Here is a 20797-nt window from a genome sequence, read left to right on the forward strand (position 1 = left end):
AGGTACTACCACCTGGTGAGACAGATGGCTGTGGATTGTGAATGTTTGAGTGAAAGGTGACTCCTACTGGCTGCTCCTGGAACAGCACAGAGGAGAGAGACTGTGGAAATACAGGCTTTGACTGCAGGCTGTGGCTCCCCATTCCTGGCAGCACAGAATAGTACTTGCACAAGTGGTGCATAAAAACATCCAGGAGTAAAATCTGTTACAGTCTTGAATGTTTATTAATGAGTAACAAAAGAAAAATAACTGATCTACAGCGAATCATAAACTAATGTTTAAAAGGACATCAGGAATCTGAGTATACATTCTTTAAACCCCGTGACCCTTGTAAAAGAATTGATACTCTGGCAGAAAAGTATTGAAACAATACATGCAGTGTAGCAAATCAGACTTATTGTCACACTGTGAGGAGAGTTAAGCAGGTATGAATTATAAAAAAAAATGGACTCAGAAAAATATTTAAAAAAAACAATGTAATACTGGAATCAAAAAATCTTTCTGAAACCAGAAAAAAACAAGTCGACTTGCTGTCCTCATTTTATAATACTGTTGTTCAGCACTCTTTGTGAAGTTCTCTGGACCGCCCGGGTATAGAGAGGGGCCCAGCCCTTGCTGCCCCTCTGGAGTCTGTGTGCTTACCACTCCGCTCACTAAGAGACACGGCACCTGCCCTGGCCAGAGAGGGGCTCCGGAGCTGCCCTCCGCAGTGAGCCACAGCCCCACTGTAGCAATAAGTGAACTATTCACAGAAACCGTAAAAACATTTCAAACTCTGAAGCTTGCAAAGGGACCTTAATAAATACATTTTTTATAGCACTGTAAACTTGCAAAGTACAATATAACTTTAAATGCTTTCAGTCCGTCTGGACTGAAGGACACAGACCAAACTTCCACAGGGCAGGAGCCTGATCTGCTCCTGGCTTTACCTTCTACTAGAACACGCCAGAGTAACAATGAAGAAAAGATTATTTTTTCACTTTACATCTGGTTATATCAGTTAATCCACAGAGGAAACCAGTTTGTCAGCTTCTTTACGAGAGCCTGCAGCTACAGATAGCAGGGATGGGTCACCGCTGTGCACCAGTCCAGAGCAGGTTCGGCCTCCGTTGGCCTACAGAGTGATTTCCAGCCCCAGCAGCTGGCAACTGCTCTGTCCTGACACACTCCCTCTAACTGCACGAGTCACCTTTTACTGTATTGCAGCCTCTTCTGCCTTGCTAATCGAAAATGATTTGTCTGAAAGTGGCCTAGTGACCAGTGAAACAGAGCGGAGTTCACCTACCCTTTGCACAGCAAGGCAACGAGAGCTGGATGTCACTGCTGCTCAGTGATAGACCTGTAAAGGCTGTACACGCATAAAAAATAAACGTTTTAAAAAAATCAGCTGCCTCCATTTCTAAAACAGCACATTGAGAAGTAAGGACTCTGTCTCTCTGCTCTGTCAGATTTCAGACTCGTCATCGATGAACTTCAGGTCGTCCAGGGGAGAGAGGAGCACAGTGGGCGGACGGGTGGAGGCTCCGTTCGTGGCGACAGCAGTCCGGCCGCGGTTGTTGTTGGTGTTATCGTTGTAGCCCTGGACCAGGGACGTGGCCTCGGGGAGCCCCTTGGGTGTGAAGGGCACCTGGTGTGCTGTGGAATCCACCTGGCCGCCTGACAGCTGTCTGGGCCTCAGGGAGCTCTTGGCTCGCCCCTGCGCCGCTCCCTTGCAGCACTGCATGGAGATGTGGCCTCTGTACAGGTTCCACATCAGCAGGGCAGCCAGCAGGGTGGTCAGCAGGGCCACGGCGACCTGCAGGGCCACCAGGGTCTGCTCCCTCACACGCGGGAGGGGGAGCTTGGGGTCCTGGGACGCAGACTGGCTGTTGTTCAAGATGCTGGTGTCTCTGGGCAGGTAGCTCCCCGCAGGTGTGGTGAGAGGGCTGAGCTCATCGGTGTCCCGCCGCAGCAGCAGCTTGTACACGGCCATGGTGAGCGGGTACTGGCGGCCATTGACCTGCTCCACGGACTGGCAGGTGTAGTCGCCGGCGTCCGCGGCCGAGGCGTTGAAGATCAGCATGCCGTCACTGTAGATGTAGTACTTGCTGTCGGAGTTGGGGATGAGTCGGTCCTGGAAGCGCCACTCGACCTCCGCCAGGTTGGACCCGGGCTGGCACTGGAGCTTGATGTTGTTCCCGGGAATCAGCGTGCAGTTTTCCAGTCTGACCGTTCCTGAATCAACAACAGACAGACAGCACTGATCAGTCCTGTCGTTACTGTCCTCCTGCACTGTACTCTGGCCTTGGACTTTTCAAGGAGACTAAGCCCATAGAGAAATTTCACAATTATATAATCATTTTAATCACTTGTTTTACACACCAGGTGATTTTACCAATTAACTGTAAATAATTTCAGTCTTTAAAAATCAAGGGTAAAAAATATTTACCAATTTAGATTAAATTCTGCCAAGCCCAGTTCTATAAGTCAGTCAATTCCTGAATATCTCTGAAGAACATCTAACACATTAACACACACTGTCTGCACTGCTGTGCTGACCTGAGAAAGGAATAATGACGGCTTTGTGCAAACTACTTTATAACTGCTAAAGGTAGAATACACACTATTTCTAAGTGAAATTCGCAGATGCATACATACCCGACTTTGGGCATCGAGAGGCGTCTCCATCTCTGACGCTCTGGATTAGGTCCCTGCAGGAGAGAGAATGACACAGAGGGTGAAGCAGCTGCACATGGCTGGAGCCCAGGACAGCAGATTCAGAGTGAAGGAGCACTGTTTCTCCCAGCTCCTGGCAGAGCACAGAGCAGGCATACTCACGTGTGGCTGGCAGTGGCAGAGCGCGGGATGGCGGTACAGAGCGCAGTGCGCAGGTCCCAGGCGCAGTAGGGGTCTCGGGCGAGGACGCAGTCGAGACACGTCTCATAGCGGCTGCAGACTGACAGTGGAACCTGGACTACACCTGACTCCGAGCCCACGTACAGCTGCCCCTGCAGATCACAGACACACAGGATCTCTTCCTTTGTTCTCATCACACCTGCTCCAGCTCAACTGCCCTATCGTGAGCAAACCAAGCCCTGCCAGCTCTTTCTCCTGAGCCCCCAGGAAGAGCGCTCTGCCATCGAGACAGAAATGGATAACAACTTGGGAAAAAAATCACAAGAAATATGCTACACATGAGACGAAGCTGCTTCTTCAGGTGCTCAGCACATCACTGATCGGGTGATCCGCAGCTGGGTGAAGCTGAAGCTGGTTCTCAGTTCTTACCCCTTTAACCCCAGCTTGGGAGCATAAAGCCTGGCGCTACCTTTGGGGCCGACAGCCGCATCGTCTTGATGGGCTCAGGTGGGTGGAAGAGCTGCACCTCCTCGATGATGAACATTTCGCCATCGAAATTCACTGCTTTCTGCAGGTACCCATTCACTAGAGAGACAAGGGCCACAGTTTCAGGCACAAGCTAACAAAATTCGCTGGAAGACCAGGTCTCTATCACAGGCACTATTTCTGAAACAAGGCTCTTCCCTAATCAACCCTGATCTGTTGTTGCATCTCACATATTAATAAGTTTCTGATACTGTGCACTACCTTGCATGAGCTACAGGAAATTGGACAGATCTGCTATGGAATTTTCTTTCAGTTTCTTTTTTAAAGAATCTCTGACAATTCACCCAGTTTTTGTTGCCTTCAGTACACTCTCCAGAAATCCAGCACTTCCTGTGAGAGCCGATGGCAACGCGGAGCTGCACAGTGCTGCTGGTGTTAACATCCTCTTTGTTTTTATGCAAACAGGACCTGGTCTGTGTGCAGTTGCAGGGGAGCGTTGCCTGCCGAGCTCTCAGTGACCCCGGCGCTGCAGTGTATGCTGCAGTGAGAGTCTGGGTTAGGTGTGCTACAGGTAGGAGAACGATGTGCTGGCTGGCTGACTGCACGGACCTGTGCCTATGAACATGACGTGGTAGCTCCGGCCGTCCAGCACGGTCACCCTGTCCACCGCGATACGGGTGAGCTGGGCACCCTTCTTCACCAGCTGTGGCTGCCCACCCAGCGGTGCCACGGCGTCGTCCATCAGCGGCCGGTCGCGGATGAACTGCAGAGTCTTGTCCGGCAGGTCGAGGGACTGCTGCATGCCCATCGCCCGCGTAGCGTTGTTCATGCACTGCAGCACGAATTGAGAACATTACAGTGATACCACTGCAAGGCACTGGCACTGGCACTGCAGCCCACATCCCACACACCCAGACCTGCTCATGCAGCTCAGCACTGGTTCTAACATACCGTATATGTGTGCACCTTTGCAGGTGATTTGAGACAGTGAAACCTTCCAATCAATTACTGAATTTATCCTTAATTACTTTATAAACCCCGGACCTAAAAACACTACTTCAATAATGGGGCGGAGCCGTGGATCTGTGGCTAAGGATCTGCGCCTGTAGTTGGAAGGTTGCAGGTTCAAATCCTGCAGCCGGCAGAGGAATATTACTCTGTTGGGCCCCTGAGCAAGGCCCTTAACCTCAACTGCTCCAGGGGCGCTGTACCATAGTGCTGACCCTGTGCTCTGACCTCCAGCTTCTCTCCCTGTCTGTGTGTCTCATGGAGAGCAAGCTGGGGTATGCAAAAAGCGAATTCCAAATGCAAGAATTTGTACAGGGCTAATAAAAGGATGTTATGTTAAATTAATTAAGGGTTAGCTCAGATTGATGACCCCAGGTCTTTATATTATAAATAGGGCACTGAGAGGCAGGCAACTTGTGTCTGCAGTCTCGCAGTCCAGCGGCACTCACAGCGCCGGGCCGAGGGACAGGCACCTCCCCGCTGTACATCACCCACTTGACGTGGGAGGACTCCACGGTGACCGGCGTCTTGTACTTCCCGTGAGAGAACACCTGGCTGACGTCCGCCACGCGGTACGCACACACCGCCGAGACATCCAGCAGGCCCCTGCCAGGCATGAGCGAACAGAAAACTCTTCACACGCGCTGCACTCGTGACACATGCTGTCGATAACCAGTTCTGGTCAGAAACGTTCTGAGCGGCGAGGCGCACGTCTCACACAGACACAGACTCAGACACCCAGAGATGATGCGGCGGGAGGAGCCGGGAGCCCTGTCCCAGGCAGCACGTACGATTGTGGGACGAAGACGGCGTAGAAGATGCTCTCTCTCCAGTCGGCGGAGTGCAGCAGGAAGACGTCCTGCACGACGAAGGGCAGGCTGTGCCCAGGGGCGGAGCAGTCCAGCCGCGCCTTCAGGAAGGACGTCCACTTCTTCTGCAGGGTGCGCTGGCCACCCAGGTCCCCCTGCGCACAACACAGCTCTCACAGACAGAGCCCTGCAGCACCGTGCAGCGCACCAGAACAGGAGACCAAAACCAACACTCACTAATAAGTTGTGCAATTCACCTTCTCTTCTTGCAGCACAACTTCAGACTGTTCACTATACCCCAGTACAGTGAGTCTGATCCTGCCTCAGTCAGTGCTGACTGTAAAGACAAGGCACTCACAGGGAAAAGGTCATCTATATACATCAAAGCAAGCTGATAGCTGCCCTCCTTTCTCCCTGTAACATCCCTCGATTTAAATTCTGCACTATATAATATTTGTTTACCTTTTTTATTGCTGTGTCACGTCATTAGAAATGCTGTCAACATGAACCCCCAGTCTTTTGGTAAGCAGCCTGTAAGCGGCTGGCCCTGGAGGAGAAGGGGTTGGGATCGGGCGCAGGAGCAGGGCGGTGTGGACGCACCTTGCAGACACGGGCGACGCGCGACACCGGGAGCTTGCTGAAGAAATCGTATTCCACCGCGCTCTCGCTGAAGAACAGGTACACCTTGTCATCATCCCCCTCGGCGTTCCCACGGCTCTCCGGGACCACGTCCATATACACGAAGTTGGGCTCTGACACCACATAGAGCCACATTAACCAGCACGAAAAGCAATGACTAACTATTATGATTATTCTGATATAGACACTGGGCACCTTATCATCTAAGACAAGTGTAACCGCCATCATGTAATAATCAATACCAGTATATTAATCGAAACATCCTAGCCAGACAAGAGGTCCACTGCAAATGTATTTTTCTACTGATGGGTAAGAGCACACTTTACTTATACCACAGTACAGTAAGTCTGATCCTGCCTCAGTCAGTGCTGACTGTAAAGACGAGGTGCTCTCCAGGAAAAGGTAATCTACAGTGCCTTGCGAAAGTATTCGGCCCCCTTGAACTTTTCAACCTTTTGCCACATTTCAGGCTTCAAACATAAAGATATAAATTTTTTATTTTATGTGAAGAATCACCAACAAGTGGGACACAATTGTGAAGTGGAACGAAATCTATTGGATTTTTGAAACTTTTTTAACTAATAAAAAAATGAAAAGTGGGGCGTGCAAAATTATTCGGCCCCCTTGCGTTAATACTTTGTAGAGTATTTTGCTGCGATTACAGCTGCAAGTCGCTTGGGGTATGTCTCTATCAGTTTTGCACATCGAGAGACTGAAATTCTTGCCCATTCTTCCTTGCAAAACAGCTCGAGCTCAGTGAGGTTGGATGGAGAGCGTTTGTGAACAGCAGTTTTCAGCTCTTTCCACAGATTCTCGATTGGATTCAGGTCTGGACTTTGACTTGGCCATTCAAACACCTGGATACGTTTATTTGTGAACCATTCCTTTGTAGATTTTGCTGTATGTTTGGGATCATTGTCTTGTTGGAAGATAAATCTCCGTCCCAGTTTCAGGTCTTTTGCAGACTCCAACAGGTTTTCATCCAGAATGGTCCTGTATTTGGCTGCATCCATCTTCCCCTCAGTTTTAACCATCTTCCCTGTCCCTGCTGAAGAAAAGCAGGCCCAAACCATGATGCTGCCACCACCATGTTTGACAGTGGGGATGGTGTGTTGAGGGTGATGAGCTGTGTTCCTTTTACGCCAAACATATCGTTTTGCATTGTGGCCAAAAAGTTCGATTTTGGTTTCATCTGACCAGAGCACCTTCTTCCACATGTTTGGGGTGTCACCCAGGTGGCTTGTGGCAAACTTTAGACGAGACTTTTTATGGATATCTTTGAGAAATGGCTTTCTTCTTGCCACTCTTCCATAAAGGCCAGATTTGTGCAGTGTAAGACTGATTGTTGTCCTATGGACAGACTCTCCCACCTCAGCTGTAGTTCTCTGCAGTTCATCCAGAGTGATCATGGGCCTCTTGGCTGCATCTCTGATCAGTCTTTTCCTTGTCTGAGCTGAAAGTTTAGAGGGACGGCCAGGTCTTGGTAGATTTGCAGTGGTCTGATACTCCTTCCATTTCAAGATGATCGCTTGCACAGTGCTCCTTGGGATGTTTGAAGCTTGGGAAATCTTTTTGTATCCAAATCCGGCTTTAAACTTCTCCACAACAGTATTACGGACCTGCCTGGTGTGTTCCTTGGTCTTCATGATGCTCTCTGCGCTTTCAACAGAACCTTGAGACTATCACAGAGCAGGTGCATTTATACAGAGACTTGATTACACACAGGTGGATTCTATTTATCACCATCAGTCATTTAGGACAACATTGGATCATTCAGAGATCCTCGCTGAACTTCTGGAGTGAGTTTGCTGCACTGAAAGTAAAGGGGCCGAATAATTTTGCACGCCCCACTTTTCATTTTTTTATTAGTTAAAAAAGTTTCAAAAATCCAATAGATTTCGTTCCACTTCACAATTGTGTCCCACTTGTTGGTGATTCTTCACATAAAATAAAAAATTTATATCTTTATGTTTGAAGCCTGAAATGTGGCAAAAGGTTGAAAAGTTCAAGGGGGCCGAATACTTTCGCAAGGCACTGTATATACACCAAATCAAGCCTATGGCTGCCTGTAATCTTTTCATCCTGTAATTATTTTCCTGCTCTTCCTGCACATACCCACAGTGTTGGACAGGCACTGAAACAGGTGGCAAGAGAAACAGAACCATTTGTGGCAGCACAAAAAGAGACAACACTGTTATACACCATCATCAAAGAAATCCATGTATAGAAAGTATGTATTTGAACGGAGGTGACACGGTTGCACAATTGCTAGCACTACTCCCTCATGGCACTGGGACCCAGGGTCAATTCCAGATCTGGGTGTTCATCCCAGTCACAAACTGTTTTCCCTCCTACCGTCTGGTAAACGGAACAAAAGCAATCAGTCCAAGTCCAACAGACTACGGAACAGCTTCTACCTCCAGGCAATAAGACTGCTAAATAGCCAACCTGCAGCTCCTTCAGCAAATCACCTGTAATGGCTACACGGACACACAGTTATCACTGTATTCAGCATAACTGCACTACATGTATATATTGCATACACCATGGACACATAACAGCTCTACTCATATTGAGTTTTATTCAATAAAAAAAATTGTAACCTCAATTTTGTGATTTTTGTGATTCTTGTGATTTTTTTTATTTTTGTGAGCTCGCAGAAAAATACATTTCATTGCCAGCAAGTACTGCTGCACTCCGTATTGTTGTGCATTTGATAAATAAACTTTGATTTGATTTGATTTGGTGTCCCATCCAGGGTAGGTCCTGCCTCGTGCAAGCTGCCTGCCGAGATCCCCCTTGACTCCAAATGGGAAAGGGCGGTTACGGGCGGATGGATATTTGAATGCTTGATTGCAACAGGCTAGCTGATTCGGTCACAACCTGCAGTGTGAATCTCACCGTTCAGCCAAGAGCTCTTGAACTCGGTCCTCAGGGCGCTGGGGGAGCTGCGCAGGACCGCGGGCTCCGAGCCCAGGAAGTTGATGGCGGTGGCGCAGTACAGGTCTCCGTCTGGAAGAGAGAGGATGTGAGTGACGGAGACCAGGTTTGATTGGAAAGAAGGGTTCCAGAGAAGAGTTTTCAACAGCTTATTCCTGATACCCACTACTGCTGGGGCAAGGCGCTCATGTATTTTCAAGAAAAATGAATAAGATCAGAAGCCGTGCTTGCAAAAATGCCCAGTAAGAAGCATGCTGGATGTATCTCCCAGTCTCCTCTCTCCACGCCCCATGAGACAGTGTGCTGGTGTACATACCGACCATGACAGACGAGTATCGCTGGAACGGATCGAAGGGACACTTCCCCTTCCCCTCCTCCTTTTTATTTTTCAGCTGCAGCTTTCCATCCCTATAAACCTGTGAAAACAAGATACAATTCCAGGAGCAGCTGCAGGGGAACGCAGCAGGCAGCTGAGCAATACTGATGGCTAAACCACACTCACCAAGACGTCACAGGTGGGGCTGAAGGCGTCTGTGCCACACACGTACATGTTGTCATCATCAATTTTGTGGAGTGTCCGGATATAGTTCCGACACTCTGTCTGGAAAGGCATGAGAAGCTAGCGTTTAAAAACATGAACAGAAATCCTGTGGTGTAAAGTTACTGTGGCTACATCTAACCCAACAACCGGACACAGAACAAACATTCGTCCACAGAAATGTTTTCATAGGCCCAACAGCACCAACAGCACAGTCAGCATCGAACGAAGGAGGGGCTAGCTACCTACCTGACAGCAGCAATGGAGGCTCATGTGAGCAGTGTCACTGAACAGTTTGCTGTCTCGGCTGATCAAGCCCACCCAACCCCAGCAGCTCTGCTCCAGCTTTGCACCACTACCTGTGCAGGCTTGGCAGCAGCCGGCTAATTCTGAGGCTTTGACAGATTAGCAAATCCTGCATCTTAACTGGGAGTCGGAACCCAGCTTTCTGTTCAAAACACCCAATTCACTTTGGAAAAAACTCACCTCTGCATCTTTTCCTTTATTCACGCAATCTCTCTGCTTATCTGAAATAACCTGCCAGGTCACCTGAAACACAGAGGCACATCGGATCCCTGAAACACATGCTCACAGGTGCTCCGAATGTGTTGTTTGTGTTGTATAATCAACACCAAGGTGCTCACAGTCAATGGGAAACCTAGTTTAACCCGAGCGACCTGCTCTTACATTGGACTTCTTGCGGAAGATGTCACCCATATCCAGGGCATAGATGGCCTCTCTGGCCCCGACGATCAGCAGGCCCAAGTCCTCCCGCAGCAGCATGGTGGTGTAGTTGGAGATGCCCTCCTCTCTGAACAGCTTTATATTTCCATCTGCCAGCCAGAACGACACAGGGCGCAGCATTGGCACAGAATCAGATTAAGTAAATTGAGCAAAGTCAGAAAATGAATGATTTTGTGAAACACTTCTGTTGGTCTCTTAAAAATATAGTAAGATACCTATGTGTCCCGGTCTACTCTCCTGTCCTGAACAGATATTACTCTTGTTGACAGGTCAGGTCAGCACTTGTATGTTTGTTTTTTAGGCAGACTGGCCTTCTAAAGAAAACATTTGCAAGATAAAGGTGTGGTGGCTCTGTGGCTCTGAGGGCGCTGTGGTGGCTCTGTGGCTAAGGATCTGCGCCTGTGGCTGGAAGGTTGCCGGTTTGGGGAGATCAGGACAGACTGAAATCCAAACACTTCTGTCTTTCCAGGAGACTAGAGGACAAAGACACACAGACAGCACAGCAACAGACAGACTGGTACCAGAGGCAGAGAGAGAGAGAATGAGTGAGACAGTAGCCTGAGCACGTTGGCACACACAACCTGAAGACCTCATTTTACCCAATTTACTGATAGTGCTGAAGACCCGTTGTAGCTGGCTCTTCTGTTCATGCTGTGAGTAAGGTGGTCTTAGAGAACAGTGGAGGAGGAGTGGGGACGGGGAGGGCCAACCTACTGTGGTAGAGGACGCTCTTCCGTGGGATGCAGTGGGGAGAGCCTGCCGTGTCCCGTGCCAGGAGGCACAGTAGACAGAGCAGGGGCTGCAGGCCTGCAGGGGGACTCATTCCGTAGGCTTCGCCCCAGGAGCAGGCTCACAGGGAGAGGGGGCTGGTTTTCGTTTCTCTGCTGGTCTTGGAATCTGATCCCAGCATAGCTTTTACCTGCAACACAGATGCTTGCAGATGTGGCCGGTATGGGAGCCCAGACAAGACACCCTCATAATGGGGAGAGTCTACATCACGCCCCCCGCAGGCATCCCTGGAAAAAACAGAAGGAAAAACATCCTCAAGATTCCACGCCCCTAGAACTGGGCTATATTTTTAATTAAGTAATGGTCATTAATAATATAACTCCAACAACGGATTAGTTCAACGATAGCTGTCATCAGCACTCAGCATATGTTTAACTCTCCCCAACTTGACCCACATGGCTCAGCAGTCGAGCACCTTCCCTGGCTGTTACACAGCGTTGGGTCAGGTCACACACCACAGTGTTCAGGTGGATTGCCACGCAGTCTCAGCTCGTCCGATTTCACATGGGAATCCCAACAGCAAGATTAAAGAACTCAAACCAAACCGAGTCACTCAGCAAGCAGCTTAACTATTTTAATCCTTCCAGCCCAGTTATCTCTTACAACACTCACGGAGTGCTGAGCATCAGAACAGAACAGAAGAGCCTGAGTACAGAGTAATTCAACGTGAGGAGAGGGTGTGTAAAAGTGTGGTGACGGTCTGAAGGTAGACAAACAGAGAAAAAGGCTTTAATAATCCTCTCAGGAGTGCTTTTACAACTGGAGCAAGGACAATGGTGTACTTATGCAGACAGAGCTGACAAGTCCTGTTCATGCAGAGCACTGTGCGCTTGTCTAGAAAACAATAAATACACGAATTCTGATAGGTAGTTCTAATCAACAGACGCATGAAGTTAATTGACTAGAAGGGCAGCAGTCTCCACACCCCGACCGCTGGGAAAGGCGTGCTCGAGCACTTTGCAATTCAAGTTCTACACGCAGGGCCATCTGCAGCCTCCAGTCAGCTGGCCGCCACCCACAGCCTGCCTCACTCAGGATCCTCCTACTCTCTGCAACACTCGTTCTGTCACTGTTTTCCTTTCTGTGAAGCAGCTGAGCTTGTTTAGTTTGCGAGAGAAACATGCAGGCTGAGACACGCTCCCCTGTAATAACAATAATTTAATAATTGCTTACACTTATATAGCTCTTTTCTGGACACTCCACTCAAAGCGCTTTACAGGTAATGGGGATCCCCTCCACCACCACGTGCAGCCCCACCTGGATGATGTGACGGCAGCCACAGTGCGCCAGAACCCTCCCGACACATCAGCTATCAGTGGGGAGGAGAGCAGAGTAATGTAGCCAATTCATAGATGGGGATTATTAGGAGGCCATGATGGGTAAGGGCCAATGGGAAATTTGTCCAGGACACTCTTTTTGAGAAACCCCCTGGGATTTTTAATGACCACAGAGAGTCAGGACCTCGGTTTTACATTTCATCCGAAGGACGGCACCTGTTAACAGTCTAGTGTCCCCGTCACTATACCGGGGCATTAGGAACCACATGGACCACAGGGTGAGCGCCCCCTGCTGGCCCCACTAACACCTCTTCTAGCAGCAACTATACCTCTTCCAGCAGAAACTCACATTTCCTTTCCAACTCAATAAGACTAACTCCACAACACTCGTCTGATCAGCAACTGGGGGAAAGCAAGGCAGCAGCCTGACGGGCCGGTTCTGTGTTGTGAATTACAACACAACAAATGAGCAGGCCTGAGCACGCCGGGCCTGGGGCAGATCCAGGCGGTCTCAGGTGTTCCGCTGTCACGCAGTGGAGCTCTGCGTGACGCCCCACAGTCAGTCAGGGTGTGCAGCCTTCACTCGCTCCTGCGCCCGGCTACGACAGCCACCCTTGGCCTGTCCTTCAAACAAGGTCCTCTGTGTTACCAGGTGCTCAGGGGCAAGAAGAAAAGCTCATCAAAAATATACCATTGACTTGGACAGAAATAACATGGTCCATTAATCAAGGGACCAGAGAGGCTCAGAAAACAGCTTGAAGACCCTGTGGTAACCCAGCCCGTTTGGAGTGTTCTTATGTTATTTGGCCAGGAATCTTTTTTTCAGCACATTCGATGAACAAAAGCCAAGTGACTCAGACTCAGGCCGGTGCTAAACGAATTGCTCATGATAAGCACATTGGACTTGTAGTGAATGGACTGGCAGAGGGCACTGAAGTATTGGAAATGTATACATGCATTCGCAAAATAATATCAAATTACATTTATAAACTCAACTTTGCATGAGAAACCATTTTCTTCTCCATTACATACTGGTTTAAATAAAAGTGCTTTGAAATATCCTGAGGTGACTGTCACACAGGTTCCTCCAGTGCTCAATACATGTTTTCTTTTGATTACCTTTTCACCTTGAACTACTGTCTATGTACTTCTGCTCCTTGAAAGGGATATTTTCCTTTTCCCAAACCTTCAGCATTTTGTGGGAAATGGGGTTGTAACTACTATTTACAAGAGCATCATGTGACCACTAATTGCCCTGCTGCACTCAAAAAGATAACAACACAGGAGAAACCCAAATAACTTTAATTCATTTCAGATTCAATGTTAAAATTAAATGAGAATTCTTTAGCATTAACACTGCTCTAGTGCGCAAATTTAAGTTTTACTTTTACCCACAGGAACAGAAACTGTCCATTCAGGAAGTAAAAGTAATACTTGTACTTAAAAGGAGAGGCTGGGAAATTGCACTATAACAGTGAGAACGCATCGATACACAGCAAGAATGAAACGTCCACCTCCTGGACAGGAATGCCCTTTGACTGTTAACGTTTGTTGAGGATCATCTGGAAAATGTGCATTTGTCATGACCTCTAGATGAGGCTGCTAATAAAATGGACAGAAATGAGCAGAAACATAGCAGAGAAAAATTATAAATGCTATTTAGTTTAGAAATGGACACAGGAAATCCACCCAAATGATTTCACACAAAGCTATGCAAGAGTTTATCTCCGTGGAGCAAGAGCTCCAGTGAAGTATAAGAACCTTAATGTCACTGCAAGTCACTTATCGTGTGCAAGAGTTTCCAAACAAGGAAAATAAAATCATTTTATAATGAACAAGAAAACCAAATGGCAATGATGTGATTGTTCTCTCTCAGGATGAGTTGATACAGAGCACAGGAACTCTGCAGGACAGAGGCTGTGACTAAACCCAGTGACAGCATGAACAGACAGCCTATGGACTCTGGACTGCTCACACCTACTGCTTTGATAACACTTTCATCAAGAATAAAAGCTAAGTTAGGGTAAGAGAGTATTTACAGTGTTTTCCACTGTGTGAAAGTACAAAGGAAACAAGACAGATGAGCAGAATGGAATATAATGATAATGAGGGATCACAAAAATGTTGGAAATGTAACATGAATGCCAAGAAATAAAACAATAGAAATGAAATACGACCGAACTTCTGTTGACACAGATTAAGGTAAACAACAATATTACCATAACTGTTCCTTCTCTTCTTAGTAGCAACCTTCACTTCTTTACTGCAGGCCACAAACATTCAACAAAGAACTGTATTAACATAAGGCAGTTACGAAAATATTAACATACTACAGCCTCCAATAGGTGAACAGTGGACTTCTTTTTCAATACGTCACCAGAATCTGTACCTGAGTTAATAACAATGTGCTGCCTCTTCAACAGAGTTCTGTCATGGTGTCACAATCCCAATCCCATGAAGGTCAGGCTGTTGTCTAATGAAGTCAAATTGGACTATAAATGTTAAACAAGCATTTTTCAAAGAAACACTTGTCACATTTCTGGTACATGCGCAGTTATCAAGTATTGATTTAAAGGTATGTGCCCTTCCTGTTAAAGGAAATCCTGACAGTTTGAAGCCAGTGCTAACCCAGCCCCACTCATCCACTCCTTTCCCACTGAGCGGCTCACACAACAGCTCTCAGTGTGGAGCTCTGGGTTAATAAATAACCATTCACTCAGAACAGTACCAGCAGGAAGTTTTGCTCTAGAAAACCGATTCATATCGATGTTGACATGCTTACCACAGATAAGAGATACAGCACACACTGCATGCAAAGTGCTCTAATTTGCCTAGAGCCGTGCTTCACATGCATTATAACAACACAATCTAGAAGTACTCTGGAATACCATGCAAGTTATTAATTGATTGCTCATTAACCTAACTTCTTAACCTAACTTAAACAGAGCATTATCAAGCCCTGTTTATTAACATTTTCCAGAATCTCAGTCAGACTGCAGGCCCGGTCAGCACTCTGGTTTACTGCTGTCTGCTCCAGTAGGCTTACAGAGCGCGGCCCAGTACAGACAGCAGGAGAGTTCATCACTGACTCGGAAAGCAGTGCCTGTTGTCTATTTTGCAAAACACAGTGTATAAACTTGAACAGTACAGAAAGCCGACTTGAAGGAGCACATGTGCTTCCCTCCAGAACCCTGCACAGTTTTCAGAAGTACACTACAGGCAATCTGATTGGAAGTAAAATAATTCAAAGGTCTTGTCCTTCATTTCTAGGTCTAATCCATCATGCAAAAAGAGTAACAAAGAGATCTTTGTGCCCACCCAGAGTAAACAGTGAACAGGGGAACCCGAGACAAGCGCTCAGACAAAGGCAGCAGGGGTGAAGCTGGCAAGAAGGGCTATCGGTTGACAGCCTGGTGAGCACAGCTGTGACGCAGTGGCAGTGCACAGCGGCCGCCAGGGAGCAGCTGGGGAGTTCCTGCCTCGGACGGGTGTCTCAACAGGCTGTCTGACTTCACTCACACACAGCAACAAAACGCAGCTGAGAAGAGTCTTTCAAACGAGGGATCAAACTGAAAGAAGAGGAGAGTGTACCGTCGGATCTCCCTCTCCTCTGTCCCTCTGCTACCTGGCACACTGTGGACCTCTGCATTCTCCTGTCAACAGCTGATACCCTTCACGGTCAGGGTCTCCTGCTTCTCTTCCTACCTCGCTGATCTGCAGTATGGAGCTCTGTCCTTTCCTCAGGTGTCCCCAAGGCTCTGGTCTGGGTCCCCTACTGTCCTCTCTCTCCACCCTCTGGAATGAACTGATCCACAAGGGCTGCTCAGTACCTGATCGCCTTCAGCCATCTGCTCAAAAAACACCTGTACAGACAGCACCTGGGACCTTCAGTCACACCCCTTCAGTCTCTCCAACACTGTAATATACTGATCTTCCTCACTTTCAGACCAGCAATACAATATGCTTATTGCTCATATCCACCGTAAACAAATATATATACCATCTGCTTTTATTACTTCTGCTCTGCATCCACACCGTTTAGCATCTGTGATCTGACAAAGACCAGTCTGGTAGTAATGCTCCCAGTCTGAGCCTAAAATAACCTCTTGGTCTAGAAGAGCTCACGTGGTCTAGAAGAAGATCTGTACCTCCCATAATATGCTGGTTCAGATTCAGGCCCCCATCAGCAACCGGGACAGAGATGGAAAATGTAGCGAAAAGCAAGTGAGTGTGAGTGAGTTCAGCTTTGCTGAATTAAACAACTCTAATTGCACAGACTCCTTCAGAATGAAGACACCTCCTATGCCACCTAGAGCCGCGACAGAAAGTGCACTGAGAAAACACTTCAGCCTATAGGTTTTCTCAAACACAAATAAAAATTTAGTTGGACGCAAAGTCAAATTTCAATTATTCCTAAGTTGATAATAGCTCCACACATAGCCTTGTATGTGCCAGGCAGTAAGCGCCTAAGTTTACTTAGGCGCTTACTGCCTGGAACAACAGAATTGATTCATTCAGCAGTGAGACGCAACTGAGACTTTCCTTTCAACAGCCATTCACAACAATGAGTTCCTTCCCTCATACAGTGGGGCAGCCTTTTGTTTTTTTAACTAGTTTCTGTAGCGTTATTTTTGTGTTTCAGTACCGACTGAATGGATCAAGAGAAGAACATAAGACAGGCTGCTAATGAGATGCAGCCATCCTGCCCATCTCGCGCGCTTGGTAGACTAGTAGCTCAGTGAATCCAAAATTTCACCCAGACATTCCTTGATGGAGCCTAGATATTGTGAGGAACAACATTTTCCCATTTCATACAGGGCTTTCCATGATGGAAGACGCATCTGAAAATCAATAAACAAGAAGCTGTCGATCTGATGTTGTGAAACCCTTCTGTCCTAGTGATGACTCACGAAGGCTGTGCGCTTGCTGATTCATCTGGGAGGACTCTGTGTTACCTCAAGTCTTTTACATGCACATGTCGAAAACAAACACATAGCTACTCCCTGGAAAAGCACTGCTGTAATGCAGGGCCAGGCAGAAATCTTTGGGTGTTTTTGAGGGCACCGAACAAGCTCTGCGAATTACAATGACCACTGCTCTGAGAATTACGGCTTTGTATTGCTTGCAGCAAAGCTCATCCAGAAATTCCCCAAACCCCTGACGCTCGACAGCAGACTGCAGGGACCCTGTGCAGCAGTTAAAAAAGAAAAACAGTGTTTTTCTCTGAAAGGCGTCAGGGTGGGTCCACAGGATGCTGGAGCGGGCAGAGATCGTACCCCTGACTCCCCCTTGTCCTTCCTACACTGTGGAAAATAAGTGCTGCTCTTGAGCAGGGGGCCAGGGCTGGTGCAGCTTGTTTTGTTAACCAGCACAACCTTCCAATCTCAAACTGTAATAATGCTACGAGATCTGACCGTTCTCTCTTCCCGTCTAGGATAGGATGTCAAGAGATCAGATGAGTAGTGTAAATCAAAGTTATTAAAATTACACAACGTGGTGGCAAGACCTCATTTAGAAAACCACACAATTTTGGACACCACAATCAAAAGCTTAGATTGCGACTGAGGAATCAGCTTAAAGAGAGGCACAAGAGTTCATCCTTAACCTCACAGAAATGCTTGACTCAGATGGATTAAAGGAACTTGTCTTAAATCGCACAGAGATTATTACAACAGAACACCGTTTAACTTTCTGAAAAGCAGCAGTGAAACAAGGACACAAGAGGGAGAGCCTAAATACTGCAGTCAGGCGGCACTCCCTCACACAGAGGGCTTCTCGGAGCAGGTTCCTAGAGAATTCGCTGGAAGAGATCCAGGAATCAAAAGGCCAGTATTGATTGACAAGAACCAAGTGGCTTCCTTGTGCTTGTAACCTTTCTTCTGTCATTATACAGTATTTACAAACGCAGCCGCCTAGTATATAGGTATGGGTGCAAATGAAACAGAAAACATCCAGGGTGCAGATAAACAACAGTGATGTGCTGAGGAGAGGAGGCCTGAATTAACACTGGCCTGCAGGAGACGGCCCTGCTGCAGGAGACTGGAACAGCACAGCAGAGTGGTGACTGAAGGATCTCATTCAGTTGCGTCTTCACAGAAGAAAATCAGCTTCAACCAGTCAGGTGTTGGCTCACTAGTGAATTTGGTCTAAGTCTTTCTAAAGTTCCTTTGCAGCTCATAAAGCGTTTTGAAGTCCTCCGATTTTGGGATCACCCGTGAACTTGGAAAACGCAGAAAAAAGAAAGAACAGTGGTTCTAATGCTCCTGTATTAGTAGATATCTATAAAAGCCTCCAAAATGATCAATTATTATGTTTTAGCATTAATAATTATATTTTGAACTATGTGTCAAGGCTGTCTATTTGGTGTTCAGTCTACAAATGATTGAGGTCAGTGTATCAGAGCTTTTTTTAAGAAATGGAAGCAACCTTTTACTGTTACATTTGAACTCTGACAAGACCAACACTATGCTGAGTGTCTTTATCAACTCTGCATTGCCAGATTCCGTTTGACTACTGTTTGTTCTGGAATCAGCTCAGGTTCTTCTGTCAGAAATCCTGCTGTCTTTGCTCCGAGTCACGTACCTGAAGCCCGTGTTTGCAGTGCTGTGAAGGTGTCTTTTCCCGTCTTTGTAATTCCGTGTGGATCCACACACAACTCTTCCGATCGGATACAGAAGAACTAATGCCTGCTCCTGTCTCTTCCTGGCTTGATTATTGTGTTGCAGTGCTGACTGCCGAATCCAAACATCTTAACAAGCTGCAGCATGCTGAGGGCTCTGCTGCTCAGATCTGAACTCAGACTAAAGGGCAAGAGTATTCTGCGACTCTGTGGTTTTAGCTTCCTTGCACTAACCTCCTGTGGATGTCAGAATAAAGCTTTAAGAAGCTGAATAGTCTGGTTCCTGATCCCATCTGTGAGGTGTTGAATCCCTGCACACAGGTGCACACACACATCTCTTGCCTTCATTCAGGTCCCAGGACAAGTAACGGGGAGACTGCGCTGGCACAGTGCTGTATGTTAGTTTTCTGGGGCTTTAGTAATTCTGGAGCTCTTGTTGTAAGAGTGCAGTCAGCCCTCATGCCCTAACCCCTGCAGTCAGGCACTCCCAGGGCAGGAGCCAGCAGGACCCAGCCAACACAGGCCGACAAGTCTCGACAGGAGCCAGCGGAGAAGAGAAACAGAACTAGCATTAATGTCACCCTCCCATGAGAACCTCCTTCTTAGTAGCGTGACAAGCACAGTGTGTTTATTACAAACATTCTTTGAGGCTTTAACACATCACAGTGAGTAGGGGAACTTTGAGAACTTTTACATTTGAGGCTTTACCACATCAAGAGCAGGGGAACTGCACAGCACTGCAGCTTGGAGGGGCTACAGAGGGTGGGCTTGGGCTTACTGGTTAGGTTATTCCAGTTATGCCATCACATATAAATGACCATTTTTAAACCACTGCTGCCTATCATTATAACTGGTAAAACCTGAAAGCATGGCTTCTCTCTCTCTTGGGAAATCATTTTTTTCACTTCATTCTTCGGAGTGGGGTGGGTGGGGTCTTGGGAGACTACAACACAAGCAGTTTACTCTAGTACATTAAACTCTGACTGGAATTTAGTGAGCAAAAAAACACATGAGGCTCCAAAGCAAAATGCAAAAAGAGGATATGGCACAAGATCTTGCACTCATTTCCAAACAGAGCTCAGCTTAGGTTTCAGATTTACTGACCTGATAATAACCATAATCATGACGAAACCAGCGAGCTGAGCCCTTCCTCAGTGGCCTGTTAGCTAGAAGCGATGTAATTTTGCTTCAGGATTGTACAACACATGACGCTCTGCATCCTCCAGCCCCGGCCAGTTTGAATCCTGGCCCGGGCTGCACGGCGCTGACCCTCCAGGACCCGCCATGCTGATGGACAGGAGAGAGCACAGCCTGCAGGGCTCCCCAGCGCGTGAGCCCAGTGGACCCCAGTCCTGACAGACACCAGCAGCAGCTGCCCTGTTCAACTCACTGCAGCCCGGCTGTACCCCGGTCCTCCGTCCCGCCTGCGAAACCCACCACACAGCAGCTAATTTCGGCTAATTGAATTATTTCTACAGTCACAGACCACGGGCCGTCAGGCAGGAGGGAAAGAGGTCTTTGAAAACGTTTCAGACAGCGTGAAAGAAAAGGACGCTGGTGCACAAACCGAACCTCTCTCACTGCATCCACAGGTCCCGCACACCCCAATACCAGCTTCAGCCTCAGGGGCATTAGTCCTGACGCGTTACCGCTGGCAGTCCTCCAGGCTGCTCTCTGACGCCCTCTCACAGGGACACTAGCAGCTACCCTAGTTACCCCACACTTCCCCCGCTGTTACCCGGACAGCTCGCCTGTCAGATCTCTGGAGCAGTCCGGCTGCGGCAGGACCGGGGCGCCGGTTTGTCCGGAACAGCGCCGATCACAACCAAACTTCCCGCTCGACTCGCCAGCGGTGTGAGGACAGCCCCGCCAGCCGAAAACCCGGTTCGTCCTCCCGACAGACTCACCTTTCTTCCTTTCGACCCGCCGGGAGCCGAGTCGGGGCTGAAGGAGCCGCTTTCTGTTCCTCGGCAGCAACTGCCGCACCTCCGCGCGCCTCACCTGAGCCACGGGCGGCTGGGGCTGGGGCGCGCGCGGCACGTGACCCCAGTGCGGGGGGGCTCGCGGGAGCCCCTCGTGAAATACCAACGGCCAGCAACTTCTGTTTGAATAG

The 20797-nt window shown here is 48.0% G+C and overlaps 1 protein-coding gene across 7 annotated transcripts; it reads right to left on the reverse strand.

Annotated features, from left to right (window-relative positions):
* Nucleotides 1-205: 205 nt before the first annotated feature.
* Nucleotides 206-20772, reverse strand: LOC102696479 (semaphorin-4E-like). Of its 7 annotated transcripts, none has more exons than XM_015365536.2 (16): nucleotides 20592-20772; nucleotides 15771-15870; nucleotides 10714-10918; nucleotides 9943-10088; nucleotides 9742-9804; nucleotides 9220-9318; nucleotides 9034-9133; nucleotides 8679-8789; nucleotides 5739-5890; nucleotides 5121-5293; nucleotides 4779-4935; nucleotides 3931-4153; nucleotides 3305-3420; nucleotides 2818-2987; nucleotides 2638-2690; nucleotides 206-2214 (listed from the first exon to the last, which is right to left on the reverse strand). In XM_015365536.2, the coding sequence occupies exons 3-16, from the start codon at nucleotides 10820-10822 to the stop codon at nucleotides 1445-1447; spliced, it is 2442 nt and encodes an 813-aa protein (XP_015221022.2). In that variant the 5' UTR covers nucleotides 10823-10918; nucleotides 15771-15870; nucleotides 20592-20772; the 3' UTR covers nucleotides 206-1444. The 7 variants fall into 7 exon arrangements, with proteins under 7 accessions (XP_015221022.2, XP_015221017.2, XP_069042236.1 ...); XM_015365531.2 differs by having other exon boundaries at nucleotides 10714-11015; XM_069186135.1 differs by lacking the exon at nucleotides 20592-20772 and adding an exon at nucleotides 18648-19170 and having other exon boundaries at nucleotides 10714-11015.
* Between the last annotated feature and the right edge of the window lie 25 nt (nucleotides 20773-20797).

Source organism: Lepisosteus oculatus, chromosome 29 (assembly GCF_040954835.1).
Source record: "Lepisosteus oculatus isolate fLepOcu1 chromosome 29, fLepOcu1.hap2, whole genome shotgun sequence".
Lineage (NCBI taxonomy): Eukaryota > Metazoa > Chordata > Actinopteri > Semionotiformes > Lepisosteidae > Lepisosteus > Lepisosteus oculatus.

Coding starts and splice junctions, on each gene's coding strand:
- LOC102696479 (XM_006640091.3), bottom strand. CDS start 10,822: ATGAGTCCCCCTGCAGGCCTGCAGCCCCTGCTCTGTCTACTGTGCCTC. Junction 5,294..5,738: donor GCGTCGCCCGTGTCTGCAAG/GTGCGTCCACAC, acceptor TGTTGTGCGCAG/GGGGACCTGGGTGGCCAGCG. Junction 2,215..2,637: donor CTCTCGATGCCCAAAGTCGG/GTATGTATGCAT, acceptor TTGTTGATTCAG/GAACGGTCAGACTGGAAAAC.